Source organism: Diadema antillarum, unplaced genomic scaffold, assembly GCF_040938485.1.
Source record: "Diadema antillarum isolate AM-2024a unplaced genomic scaffold, OU_Dant_1.0 seq00000565_RagTag, whole genome shotgun sequence".
NCBI classification, from domain to species: Eukaryota; Metazoa; Echinodermata; class Echinoidea; order Diadematoida; family Diadematidae; genus Diadema; species Diadema antillarum.
In genome coordinates, this window is record NW_027271504.1 from 64,674 (window position 1) to 80,070 (window position 15,397).

General features: G+C 39.4%; 1 protein-coding gene across 1 annotated transcript; it reads left to right on the forward strand.

Annotated features, from left to right (window-relative positions):
• Window positions 1-5,006: 5,006 nt before the first annotated feature.
• On the forward strand, window positions 5,007-13,849 carry LOC139735133 (TLC domain-containing protein 3A-like). Its single transcript, XM_071645897.1, has 5 exons — window positions 5,007-5,206; window positions 8,670-8,756; window positions 11,432-11,633; window positions 12,267-12,362; window positions 12,855-13,849. The coding sequence occupies exons 1-5, from the start codon at window positions 5,058-5,060 to the stop codon at window positions 13,185-13,187; spliced, it is 867 nt and encodes a 288-aa protein (XP_071501998.1). The 5' UTR covers window positions 5,007-5,057; the 3' UTR covers window positions 13,188-13,849.
• The last annotated feature ends 1,548 nt before the right edge of the window (window positions 13,850-15,397 follow it).

A 15,397-nucleotide genomic window follows, 5' to 3' on the forward strand; every position in this document is an offset into this window, starting at 1 on the left:
GACTGATGTCCCTCAGGAGTGAGAGTTGGCGAGACACAACAGTTCAATCATTGATTCATGATGTCGGATGATCATATTTTTTTCCTGTCTTTCGCTATCAATCATGATACACGATCTGTCACGAATCAAGCTGAGCCAGATTATTATCTTTAAGGTGAGCTACAATCTACATAATTACATGTCAACTAAATCATTTCTATCTAACTTCACATGCATGCTTAAACTGCCCAGAAAGAACACATTTGATAGGCGATGCCGCGCCGCGCCGCCACCCACAGTACCACACATATCACATATATGTCTACACACGACGGGGAGAGCGAGCCGGCTCCAGAGGGCTAGTGTCATTAGTGATACACTGTAGGGTTGGACCTACTACTCATCGACCGCCTAATGTTTATTTGCTTGATAAGAATATTTAACACTGAAATTCACGTAAAAAACTTGACCTACGTGATTGAGAAAATCCAGCTCTATCAAATGCCGTTGTTCCCTTTTCGATTCGAAGTTTCAGTGCAAAAATATCGCCGACGAACTCGCGTGGCCTAGTTTCAGCTCCCCGCGGTAAATCGCGTTATTAGGATCGACCGCTGTTTTTGCATTGACAATGCACGCAAACAGAGTTGTATTGAACACCGTGTTGTATGAAGCTTTTTAGAAGCCCTTTAGAAACTTCCATAGACATTACATTGTGCCCTCATTACGATTCGGTGAAAATATTCATTCGAAATTTTGTCCTTGATCAAGATTTTGTTGATTAAAACCATTAATGAACAGTGAATTATTGCGTTTTCCCACTGCACACCATCCTCTTCTTACATTCAAAGCCAATCCATTTTTATGTGCTTTGCACGCAGAGAAGTGCGTACTACGTGTTCAGTGCGCGAATTATACGCGGTCGGTTTAAAAGAAGGTGGTCGATATCAGCTGATATGTAGTAGGGCTACCATACTAGATAGCATAAATGCCCAGCCACAATATCAATACATGGGACTACATCCATACATTCACACAGTCAAAGGCTCTACGCAAAAAGATGTTATAGAATAACGTCGTGGCGTTCATACTCGGATGTCAACGCAATCAATAAACTCAATATCTTCTCAAATATCAAACGATTTGCTTTTCGTTAATAAACACTCACCGATACATGAATTACAAGCAACCTTAGTTTGATCTACCACTCCGTTCGTAAAGTAAAGAGATGCAGTAGGCCAGTATTCGTTCGTGTTGTCCGCTCATGGATCATGAAGATCATGCTGCTGGTCGAATAAAAGAGAAAAAACAATAACAAAAACAGGTTTGACCGGTAGCGGTCAAAGTTCACTACATTGTACTGTGATTTTTAAGGCAGCAAATTGGCAAGCTGATATTTTCAACAAAAAAAAAAATAATAATGATAAATGCTAATAATAATACTGGTAGGCTAATTACAACATGAACGACCCCATTATGCCACCATACTGTTGATGGTACGCCCTACACATCACCAGAAAAAAGTGAATTAATCAATAAAACGAATACCTGGTACTTTAGCAGGTGAAATAATAGACAGTATTTTATATTGAAATAAATGAATAGATACGTAAATAGAACAGATAGACAACCACGGTGATAAGCATAATTGAATATGAAGACAAACAAAAGAGCAAATAGACCTACATTGGCCTAAGAAGTAAATTTAAAAAAAAAAAAATGGATGAATTTATTACTTGCCACTCATAGATGAGTAGAAGAATAAAAAATGAAGAACTGAAATGCGTTATTAATGAATTGAGATATCATAATCCTGAAAAGACGGATACCTCACTGTGATCATCTAATGAGATTTGACGAATGAAAATACAGACGAATTTACGTAGTAAAAATAACATCGCCCTAGTGCAAAGTTTTCTGAACTTAAAACAATAATTTTGAAAATGTTTATTCTTCATCTTCACAGAAAAACATATCATTTTGTCAAGATGTTGAAGCAAATCATGATCCAAGAACACAAGGAATTAAAGTTTCGGCAGGAGATTTATGGACCTATATCTGCCACGATACCGGTAATCGAAAATGATAGGGAAATGAGCATCGGGGGGGGGGGGGGGGGGGGGGGGTGGGGTGGGTGGGGTGGGCGGGGGGACTTAATTGAGCAGGGGGAGGGGGAGGGCACAGTGATGGCACCCCAGCCCCCTAATAAACCCCATCCCCACCTCTCGGGCGTCCTCTATTTTCCTGTAGGCCTAATAGACTCAGAGATTGGGATTCTCAATCAAGTGATGTGATCGGAAAATGAAAAATCCGCACGCAATAAATTCGGGGGTGTTTGTTTTATGGTTTCTTTGCTTGTTTGTTTACTTTTCTCCTGTGGTTTGTCGTCAGATTCTACCTTTCATGATATCCTAATGTAGTGTGAGAATACACAATCTGGGGACCGTTTCATGAAACTTTTTGTCAGTGATTTACACTGACAACTGTTAAAAGCTACTGAAATCCTTGCGTCTGATTGGAGGACAGCAAATTTGTCGGTGAAAACCTCCGACGAACTCGTTGATGAACCCCCCCCCCCCCCAGGTCATGTCACGAGTGATGTTTGGTCCGTGAGGCTATCCACTTCAATGACTTGGTGAAGAGTCACACGGAACGCGGAACAGATATGACCTACCTTCCATGACTGTGGCTATCGTTCCAGTTTATAGCGTATGTGTTACTTTTTTGTGATAAACAAGATCACTGACTAAATATTTTACCCAATGTGTGTGAACCATGCAGATCGTAGAATCTAAATCAATTCTGAAAATGCGAAAGCTTCCTCTTGTGTTGATGTGCGTGTGTTGTGTGTGTGTGTGTATGTGTGTGTGTGGGGGGGGGGGGGTGGGTGGGTGGCCGGGGGGTGTGGGGTCGAGAGCAGGTGGATGCGACCCTTAGCACACTCTTTCTCAAACCTCAGCTCGGTATATAGCCCTTTTAAGACTGGATTGACAATATCATTCCCAAAGGTGTGCATCAGATCATTTAATTTCACTTCTAAAAATGTAAAAGTTTCTTCGTACAGAGTGACAGAGATGACACACATGTAGAAGTGGCATTTAACCCATTCCATACTGAATTCCGTATTCCCCATATACTTAATACACAGGCCACCAGGTTTCCCTTATGGAACGGGTTAAAAAAGGTGACATATACGGCGATTTTTTTTTAAACTTTTATTTTGATGTAATTGAATCAAATATTAAAGGAGGCGTTGCGTCTGCCGAACAATAGTGAATTGTCAACATTCAAATGCAACCCCTTGAGAGATGTCCAAAGTTACCCCTATATAAATAGACCCTCACAGTCCGTTGAAAACATGCACTTTACAGCTCCATATATTAGGCTTACAGCTTTTCAAGTTTATTTTTTCTTATGTGCCTTTGAAGTCGTCAGGTCATTATTGTATAACTCGGACAGTTTTGTTTTCATAAAATCTCATGGAAATATAGAAGAATGATTGTTCTACAAAACTGGGATGCACATTAAAAAGCAACCCTGCAAGTTTAGTGCTCAAAGTCATACTTAAATGCCATGAGTAATGCGAACATTACGTTCCATCGGTACACGTTCCATTGAAAGACAAATTATTTTCATGAAATGTCATAGGAATGATAGAATAGACATTGCTTTATATAGATGGTGCAAGTAAAGACATCTTTGTCGGAGATGCAGTCCAAAGCTATCACCTGCATCTTTAAACATGAAGTATATAAATATATTACCAGTTAACGCGAATGTTGTTCCTAGCGATAGTTAACGAGTACGCCTATGGTGAGTTTTTTTTTTAATGGTCCCCGGAGAAATTCTTAAGACCATGTAATTTGCCCAAACAGAATGGCTGCCATAATATAATCATTTTTTTTTTAATGGGTATACTTCATGTAAATTCTCGACAGAAACACAAACAATTAAGCACTGATTTCATCCCATAGTGAGAAAGTGAAGGGGCTTGATAAAAAAGTTATAGGCCTACACATCATGTACATCCTATAGCATCCCACAATTTCATTAACATTCAAATTACTGACAAAAATTTGCATATTTTGCCAGTAATTTCTATGTTAATGAAATTGAGGGAGTATATCATATATCGGAGTTAACATCGAGCATGCGGATGCAGTAACATATATGTTTTCATTTTTTCTGCAGTTAGGACCAGACGCACCAGACTGGAAATATTATGGTGTTTCAATCTTTCATAGTTACAGATCCGCCCAGGTACTAGTACATATAGTCAGCGAATTATGAAGTGAATGAAACATAGTAATGAAACAGAATAATATGCAAATGAGGATCTGTGACACACATAAGAGGTTGAGATTTTATGAGATCTTTTATCTTTAATCTGCATTGGCTGTGCGAATCAGATTATGAACGACAAAAACAAACAAACAAACAAAGAAAAATCTCATCAAACTTAGTGGCTGTCAGTAAAAAAAAAAGAAAGAATGATTATACACTGATGCATACTAAATTCTCAAAGAGGCCTACCATTTTGCCTGTTGTATAAAATGCATTATAGGCCTATAGTTTGTATAGAAATTTTAATTCTGTTATAAAACTGTCAGGGATAACTAAACAATGATGTTGAAATTTTTCCAAGTATCGGAGATTACTGGAGCTAAATATGATAGACAACGTAATGTTTTCACCCACAAATAAAAATGCAACAACAACAAAAAACCCAAATTTTGGCGGATTTTCCATACTGCTTCTGGCTTCACTCACGGATTCTTCTCTTGTTGAGAGAATGACCACCGAGCTAGCTCAACTTCGGAGAGCACTGGGTGAGCGCACGAGCATGACCTGTGCGCGCGCTGTGCATGAAGCCATTCTAGTCCACCACAAATGAACAGGGAAACCCTACTCGAGCTGCTGGCGCGCAAGCAAGGCACAGTCATTGTACGCGGCCTGTACAATGATACAGTATACATGAAAGTACAGTCGAGACAGCGTAGAATCTTTGCTTCTGTACTACTATAAGGGCTGGTGCGGAGAGGGATCGGGCAAAGGATTGTGTGGAGGAGACATACAACATCATGGAGGCTCCAGGCGAAACTCCCTGGTATATAATGCCAAACTTTTTCGCAGGCTGCGTGTTTTGGCCAAGTACGTTTCACCTGACTTGGTACCTTTTTGAAAGATCTGGCAAATTTACTGAAACGCAGTCATGCGGTATGGCAATGCGGTGAGTACAGACCATGTCCATGATGAATAGGAATTAGGATATCAATTCGTAGGAAGGATGCGGATGAAGGAGGCATAGACTCGACCTAGGCAAGGGCAAGGCGGACTAGCTAGCTGAATACGTAAATATTAGATAGTCTAGACTCGGGCAGCGTTACTCGCATGTCTAATGAATTGTCCAGAATTTTTACTTCCATGAGGTGAAACGTGAAGTCCCTAGATGTTGCTTCCCGGGGCATGACGCCATAATGAGCTGAGCCGCTCCCGCTCATGCGCTGACCACTGTGTACTGTTGTTTATACGGCTGAGCTGAGGAAGGTGTGAGGTGCCCAGCCTCGGCGGTTCAGGCCGAGCGGAGCGGAGCGGAGCGGAGCGGTGGAAGATGTGTGTTACCCGACCAGTCGTCAGCGATGGGTGCGGCGGCCCATTCCATTGACTTGACTACCGGTACCGGTATATGAATAACGTTATGCTATTCTCGCATGAACAAAAAACCCCGGCAAACCCCTATTCAGCAGTAACTTACACTTTGTAATATGCTTGACAAAATGCAACATTGACGGCATGTCAAAAAACTCAAATGATGTCTAGAGCGACTAGACTTCTCTAAGTAGGTCTTTTGTCTATACAGATACAGTACTTATGTCATCATCACAGTCATGACTCTTGGAGTCTTGCAGTTGTACGGTAAAGCTTTATGACACTGACAGAGTCAACCATTCACTCTTGGTCCACAAGCTCCACTAAAGTATTTTACGGGATCAGAGGGCATACAGATAAATGGATCTGCAACTTCCTCACTGGCAGACGTCAAGCTGTGCTGTGGCGATAAATGCCATAATGGAACTCGTTACGGATCTCATTGATGTACAGTCTGGAATCCCGCAGCTGCCCAGGCCATTGACCGACAAGTATGTCTTAAATTCCGCGAAAAACCTCTTATTCATAATAATGACTTGGCTGGGTCAGTTTTTCGCTTCTTGAAAAGAAGCGAAAAACTGACCCAATGTCATTATTATGATTGAGAAGTTTTTCGCAGAATTAGACAATACTTGTCGATCAACCCAGGCCAGGCCAGTGTGCTGGGCCTGAGGCCATGTCTATTTCTTGTCTACATCAATGGCATACCAGAACTGCTCACCTTCAGTGTCAGGCTATTTGCAGACGACACAACAACATACTGTATGATGTAGGCCTACACTGTAGTTTAACTGCAAGCAACCAGGAGGCCATCCAGCAGAACTTGGATAAACTAACTGGTCGAATGGGAAAAGAAATGGGACATGCTATTCCACCCTTTTTTATAAGTGTGTTGCCCTGTCTGTTACCCATAAACGGAAGCCACTGTGGACAGAATACAAGCTCCATGGACACACGCTTGATGATAACTTTAACAGTGTGAAATATCTAGGAATCACCATCACATCAGATTTGATTTGGTCAGAGCACATCACCACAATCTGAAGACTCCTGGCTTCATCAGACGCAACCTCAAGGATCTCCTCGAGAAGGATTAAAAAGAGGTTGCATACAAGACCTATGTTCGTCCTATTATTGAATATGGCCATACCATCTGGGACATACCCGATCAGGATACTTGAGGGCTTTGAGGCTGTGCAGAGATGGGCAGCACGTTTTGTAATGCAGCGCTACACCAAGAGGAGCTGCAGTGGCCCTCTTGACTCTTGCAGACAGTTGCCAAATTGCACGCCGAGCAATGCTGTACATAAGATAATGCATAATCTTGCATATGTTGAAATGATCAAGGAACAGCTTCAACCACTCCCTATACGTCAAAGAAGAACTCACAACCATCAATACCTGGTCTCACCCAGCACAACTCCCTGTCACCAAAACTCCTTACCAAGAACCATCAAAGACTGGAACAGATTACAGTAAAAGGGGATATTTTCGCGCGACTAATTTTTCGCGCTTGGCCGGGTAAGAAGAGTTTCGCGTGTTTTTAATTCCGCGGAATCAAGACATGACGCACAGGAACATACGGCTAGCAAAAATATTCGCGTGATTTTATTTTCGTGGTAGTTTCTGGTTGCGCAAAATGTGCAAAAATTTTCACTTTTACAGTACCCCAGGAGGTGGTTGAGGCCAATACCATCAACAATTTGTATCACAAGCCTCGGCCCAAAAGTAGTTGCTGAGCACTCATTTTTCATTATTATTATTATTATTACTACAGTAAACCTCGGATAAGTCGACGTCGAGTGAGTCGAAAAACACTTAAGTCGAAGCAAAATAAAAAGTCCCGATTTTTCCCTATGTATTTTCTCAAGAAATATTTGGATAAGCCGAAGTACGAGAGTCGAATTTCGGCTGTGTCGAAGCAAAACATTCAGTCCCTTTTGTACAAAATACACGTAGTTTACATCGCTTGAGCCGAAGAAGATTTGTCTGGCATTCTCATTACATTTAAAGGAGAACAAAAAAATCGGCACGTCGCAGATCCCCGTCCCTGACCTGCTGCAGGTAAGCATGCACACTCAATATCTTACACCGTACCGCTCCGCACGCATGTCGAATAAATACGCATGTATACATGTATACACACAGCACATCAATCCATACTTTATCCATACACACAGAACATCCATACTTTATCCATGTCAAGCCAGAACTCCTTGGTCAACCAATCGCTGCTTTAATATTTAAGTGACAGGCCAAGTGGGCGGAGCTTGTTTGTGCGTGCCCGGCTGGCTGTACAGTTTTGTTCAATGGAGGTGGGATGGGCCTGGGAGAGTTTGTCTCAGGGTAGGTTGACAGAGATGGCTACCTATGTTGCACCATAGACGTAGCACATGCACATTGTCACATTAGCGCAGACATTCTCAAAACTACAGTTAACTACCAGTATTGATACAAATTCCATGTTCAATTTAGAACAAAATAAGAACATTATCTTCAAGAACAGACAAATTTGAATGCAAACACACACACGCACGCACACGCACACACACACACACGCACATGCATGCAAATGTACTATAATACATGTACATAACTGTGAGTCGAAAAAATATCGACTCTCGCGAGAGTCGAAGTTCACTTAAGTCGACGCATTTTTGTCAGTCCCGAGAGCTTCGACTCATGCGAGGTTTACTGTATTATTATTAATGGACTTGCCAGTTCATTGATTATTTATTTATTCACTTATTTGGATGATGATTTATTTCTGCAACTACATGTACTTGAACCCTCTGAAGACTTCACATAACTTAGACCTTGAAAGTGACAGAGTAGTCATCACGCAGAGTTCTCACAGACGAAGAAGAAGAAGAAGAAGAAGAAGAAGAAGACCCACGTGTAATAAAGACCCCTAGTTTGTTTGTTGGTTTGTTTTTAGATTTCTCTCCTGTGAAATACCCTCTTACTATTCCTACTAATTTGGCCTTTGATAATTATAGTACACTGCTGTAATGCCTGTTTTAATAATCATCCTTTTCCCACAGGCTTGTGTCCATCATCCATGCTGTGATGGCTTCGATAGTAGGAACCATCTCGGTAGCCAACACCTACAAGGACATCATTTATGATGAGTGAGTAATGTCCCATCATGGCATGCACAGTACATGTAGGCAATGCCCTAGAAATGCTGCTGAGTGTCAAATACATAATAATATAGAGCTCTACAGACATTTATGAGATTCGATTGTCAGTAAATCATCCAATATTGAGATTCCTTGTCATTCCTTAGATTGTGATGTTTGTTTGTTGTTTCCTTTTACTAGCTTGTGTAGTCAGGGAGGTGAGATGAAACTCACCTCCCTGGTGTACTTTGATGACTTTGACAGTTCCTGTACGATGTACTTGAAATATGGCTATTCTGCTGAAAATGTATCAGTGACATGATAGCTCTGTGCATATAATTATATGATATTGGATGGCCTTGAGATTAATACAAGGAAATATTGGACGAGCTATGCACAAATATTGGACGAGTCGAAGACGAGTCCAATATTTTGCTTAGCGAGTCCAATATTTCCTTGTATTAATCGAAAATAGGACATTCAATATCATCATTATTATCCTACAGAGGATTTTAGCAAAGAATGTTTTCACTTAGGCCTACCCTTTCTGTCTCCGACTCCGAGTGCTGTTCCTACTGTGTAGTGATCCTGACGTGGGGTATGGTACATGTACCGGTACACTCTTCAGTGCAAGTTAATCCACTTCAGTCTCTGATAAAACAGTGATCTATTAGCCAAGGTAGCCGTCATGTTACTGTTAGACCGATATCTAGCTAATTTAGACCAGAATTAGATGTATTTGTATCCGAGATCTGAGAAACAATTCACGTCACATCTACCGTAGATCGTGAAAGATCGAATTACTACTACCACAACTAGTCCTACTGTGCTGTATATAACGTACTTGTACACACGTACACGTACGTAAATGTACAGTAACTGTAATATGCATATCGCGCATGCAAATGGTCAATTCCATTGTGACTTATGGGACAAAGTGACAATTTTCGGCAATTTCAAACCAGTATTTTGAGAAAATAGTTGCATCAAATGCATTTTTCTCAGTTTATGGTTAGATCCATCATATCACAGTTTATGAAAACACCATACTTAGTTTGAAAAGTATCATTGCATTACGTACAGCAACGAAAAATTGCTGTTGTGACTTATGGGACATCTGAGGACCACCGTTTTTCACATGGGAAAGTAAGTTCTGAAATATTCTTACACACAGAGTCTCTGGAAAGATATTTTCTTTCCTGAATGTAGCAAAGGGTTGGTGCTTACCCTGAGCCAAGTGGTATGAATATCTACTCATTGGTACAGTAGCAGGATAGGGAAAACCAGCGTGACTGATGGGACACAAAAACGTGACTTATGGGACGCTATCAACTACCACATTTTGAAATTGAGAGAATGATATTTACTGATGCCAAAACAAGTTTTAGAACATCATAAAACCAATCTATGACCGAAGAACATTCAGAAAATAAGCCATCTGAGAATTACACAAGCTGTATTATGGTCATAATAGTGTATCAGAAATGATACATAAATTCTGCAAAAATTGGCAATTTTCATGAAAAATGAAGGTTTTTCGGACATAACTCCACTCCACGTTCACTGATGTTCACAAATGAGGTATCAAAATATCTGTTGTGAACGGCTGCTTTGAGTAAACAATACCAGATCATCTAATTAAGCTTCATTAATCATCTATACTCAATAGTTTGATTTTCATAAAATGCAACCTTTCCGTGGAATTGACCAAATGCAAGCGCAGCGGCGGCGGCCGGCCGGCTACATTATATCGCGCGCGGGCTATCTAGCAGTGCAGTAAACGCTGAGCATGCAGAGCTGCAGATCAATCGTCGCCTTGCGCCTGCATGCACAAAAAAAAATGCAACTTGTTTTCATCAAACCTAAATTTAACTTCCTGTTATGAAAGTGATATTTTGAAAAATTGTGTAAAAAACAATTTCAACTAATTGATATATGAAATTTGTTTGTATAAACACAGAATTTTAGAAGAAACGATATTCTAGTTAATTCATGATTGACCAATCACAGACGTTTTTACTTCATATTTCAGGTCATCTCGTATATATCTCAACCAATCACGGTGCAGTTTATAAAAAACTTTGGGGAATCCCCTCTTGCCCTCCAATATTTTAAATGTTGGTCGCCTCGGCCAAAATTATTGGTCGAGTACAACAAACCTTCTATGTGGGTCGGAGGTTATGAGGTGCGTCAACAAAATAACACTTGTATTTGGGCTCTAAAAATCCTCTGTATGGATAATAATGTACAGTATTTCCAAAGGCAGAGGGAATCAAGTCCTTCAGGAAGGTAAAGGAAGACTCAAATCCGTGCATTTTCTTAATAGAAAGTGTGAGTATACATTGTAGCTGTCAAGGTTCAAGACAGCAGTTAGAAGTCCCTTTTGAATTGTTGAAATACTGTTAATATCAAACTCCTCTAGCATTTCAATAAGCCCTTCACCGAGCTGCTGTCCATTTCACACTCTAAAACTTTTCTCCTGAAAGTTGTGCGCATAGAAATCAAGAAGATATTTACTAGCAACCAATAATTAATGGATTTTTTTTTTCTCATCACATTAAAAAAAAAAAGTTTCAGCCTTTTTATGTTTTAATTTTTCAGACAGCATGATATTATTGTAAAGTACCTGCCAATAATCATGATGTTTTATTGAGTCCTCTTTGAATGATATCTTTCCCAACTAGTCACTGGCTGCTGAATTTCTTCGCTGCGTTCGCCTACTCATACATGCCTTACGACACCTATGCCATGTTCCATGTGCACATCCGGGAGAAGAATCTGAACGAGGCCCCATTCTCCAAGCAGCTCACTGCATTTCTGAAAGGGTTGAAGCTCGAAGTGTTCCATCATGCCATCTCGACATTCCTCGGATACCCCATTATACTGGTAGGATAGAGGGCGAAAAACTCCTTTTTTCCCTTCATTTCAATGTCTTCTAAGCTCTTGAAAATTTTTGTAGTTAATGAGAATACAGGGCGAGAAAGAAAGTGTGCAAAGTCTGTTCTTTATGCCTGATGCATGAAATGGGAGTTAATCATTTTGCACAAACTTGATGGGCTAACAAAATGAAGTCCGGTTGAAATTCAGTGATTCAGAATTTTTTTTGTTTTTTGTTTTGTTTTCATCTCTGCATGTCCTAATGCCATGATATCCCTCCAAAACTGGTGCATGTGGAATTATTTTATTGAAAGAAAGGGTACCTAAACTAAAAAGAGTCTCTAAAATGCAGGTAATTCATGATATTTAAAGTCATCTCATTTCATTATTATATGATCCATCTTTTTGAACAAGAAGGCACATTGACATATGGTGTAAATTCGGATAAGATATTACTTTGATAAAGGGTGAAACACATCGACAGTAAATCATTGTATGTCTGAAAGCATCTCTGTGTGTTTAACTATGTTACATAATCATAGACAACAAACTTTACTAGAATTCAAATTGTTCTGCAACATTGGTCCAATTATTTTGCAAATTATTCATTCTTGTCATTTATTTGCCTTGAATACTTTGCAGCGTTATCGACACAACAAAGGAACTTTCATCGTGGGCTGTGTCTACATCACCGAATACAGTACTCCTTTTGTTAACTTCAGAAAGATCCTCATTAGGGTAAGCTTGAAATACAGTAGAACACAATCTCATGTGGTAGCTTCATCACTTCAAAGTTATTTTCTACACCATGCTCAAGTCGGCATCAAAAAGTTAAAAAAAAAAGACAAATTGAGTGATAAGTTTCATGAAATCAAGACCTAAATCTTCAGAGTTGTGGAATTACCTTTTGCAGGAAGTTATTATGCATGCATCAAGTCAGAATGCTAAGAGTCATGACTGAACAGTTATTGGGATAGTCACAATACATGTACATTCTACTAGTATCCTTTTACCTTTGATTAGAGCTCAGTGTGAATGCATTACTTCTTTGGAGAAAACAACTATCTCTCACTTGTAAAAAATGTTATTGTTGTTTTCCATGCAAGAGCAGGATGTGTCATATATCCCATGTAGATATGAATATGATGAAAGTATGCAGTCTGCTCTGTTTCTACAAAAAATTTGGAATATACTTTAATACCTTTTTCCCTTTCTGTTGGCTGTTTGCAGAATGGGTACGGCAGCTCTCTGGCTTTTGTCATCAACAATTTCATCGTCCTCATCACCTTTTTTGTTGTGCGTGTTGCCCTCTGGCCGACCATGTATGTCGTTTATGCCATCAACAAGGAGCTGACTTTAGAACAGGTGATAACCAGCATGCCCAGGGGCTGTCACATCGCCATGGTGATCGTTATGGTTCTCCAAACATCGTGGTTCGTGCTCTTTGCCCGGGGCTTCATCAAAACTTTGGTCAGCCCGAAGAAGACGTTGAAGAAAGAAGAGCCGATGGCAGCAGGAGAAGCCAATGGGTACGTGGATGTTAATGGTAAGAAAGTTGACTAGTTGAGGTGCAGCTGAAGAGACCAAGGGTTTCTAATTTATTCTTCCACTGCGGGGGACAAGCAATATTGACAGTTCATGCAGGAAGATTTGTCTGTAAAAATTGGTTGCTATTTTTCTAAAATCATGTGCGGTCAAAATCATACATAATTTTGTGTGGTACGGTACTCAGAATTATACAGGACTGATTGTGCCTCTGATGAGTCCCATGAATTGCCAGATCAGGGATTATATGATGAAGCAGACTGGTTCGTAGATGTGGTGTGATTATTAGTGTGCATTAATCATGGAAATGAATATGTTGTGCACTTTGACTGTCTACAATATATTTCATGTGAGTATGAATTAGTGTACTTTGTAGTTGCACTGTCTTGTGCTATTTTTATATGATACATTGTACCTTCTAAATGGGATACAGGGGCTGCACTCCTTTCTCTTTACTTAAAAAAAGAATAAGAATGAATTGGGGATACTTGTGTGGGGAATGTGAAGCTTTTGTGGAATATGTAACCTGATATTGGCCAAACTGTGAAGGAAGCATGTGTCTAGTGCCATGTGAAAATATTTTACATTGAAATATTTACAGATGTCGGTTTCATCCTCATTGAGAAAATTGATTTATTGGTTGATCCCTCTTCATGCCCATGAATTGTCCAAAATGTGGACATGATTGGCAAATTACATCTTAATGTAATCAGTGAGGTGGTGACTTTCCTTCAAGCAAACCAAGAAAGCTTTTTCTATGTTGCAATTATATTTCACTAGGAATAATGGGAAGAAATATGCCTGCAGTACATGTAGTTGTTTGATCTTTGAAGGATTTCTGAACTATAGGCTCCTTCTTCGTGGAAGTTCTGCCCATAGTCTTCATCAGTATATATGTGGTACAGTACATGTAAATGTGACATTGCTAATTTTGAAACTTTCCAAGGTCAATTGATATCAAAATTTAAAAAAACACTAATCTTGTGCAGCTTGAGACATTCTCATCCAAATTTGTATGAAAATATTAAAAGATGTTCACACAATATAAAGCTTTGTGTGTCTTTTTATATCTACTATTACCCTACAGTAATTGTACCATCAAAATGTAATTCACTTTACTGATAGTTATAATGCTAATTCAAAATTGCATTTGAAGTCATTAAGCATACCATTGATTTTTTCAGATGGCAGGAAAAGCAATTTATGAATGATACTACAAAATGTATACTAAGTCGAAGTGGACATACACTGTACAATATGTATCTTGTAAGTTTGATGATTGGCTGCGAAGAATTGCAAAGAAAAGGAAAGAAATATGAGTGTGCTACCTTATCAAAGTATGCTCATTGTAGGTTAATATACTCTTAATTGATAGTATAACTTCATGATTGATTTAATCTTCTTTAGCACTTTGTGATTGTGATTATAATGTTTTTAGGCATTCATATCTGAGCATGGTTTGCCTGTTTAGTTTTTTATTTTATGCCTTTGCTATGATGCTAGAGACCATAGTCAACCGCACAACCATACATTGTAAATTTGTTCTAGTTTTCACTCTAAAACTTTATTCGAAAATAAAACTTACTCTAAAATTTTATTCTGTATTGAAGATAGTCATGAATAAACCAATTACTATTAAAGGGGATGGCAAGTAACTGATCAGTGGGAATTAGTTGAAATGCTGGGGGGATGACTGTTCCAATCCTTGTGGGATCCATTTAAGAGTACATTATCTATCTATTGTTGTGTGAAAATTATTTGCTTCAGATTGGTCTCATTTTTAAGTAATGTGCAGTTCAGTGTTTCCAGGTTAGCATGACTCTACAGTGTTGTCCCGACAATGAGTATAATACTCTTAAATGGATCCCACAAGGATTGGAACAATCATCCCCCGGCATTCCCACTGATTCCCACTGATCAGTTACTAGCCATCCCCTTTGAACTAAGAAGTAGATTTTGCACCACCACCAGATTTGAATCATTGTTAAGACAATTGTCATTCATGTGGCTTTGCTTTGAAGTACTAGGAGAAGTTTTCATGGACCAAATATGCACTGTTTGAATATTTGTACTTTGAAATGTGGCTTTTGCGACATCATCTACATTGTAGATGTAGTGACAGAAAGAGCTGGGAATAATGATTGGTACAGCGTGGTAAACATTACATGTAGACTAAAATCACCAAGTTGCAGTTGACACATGTTCTTTTTGTTTGTGTGGAGTCACAT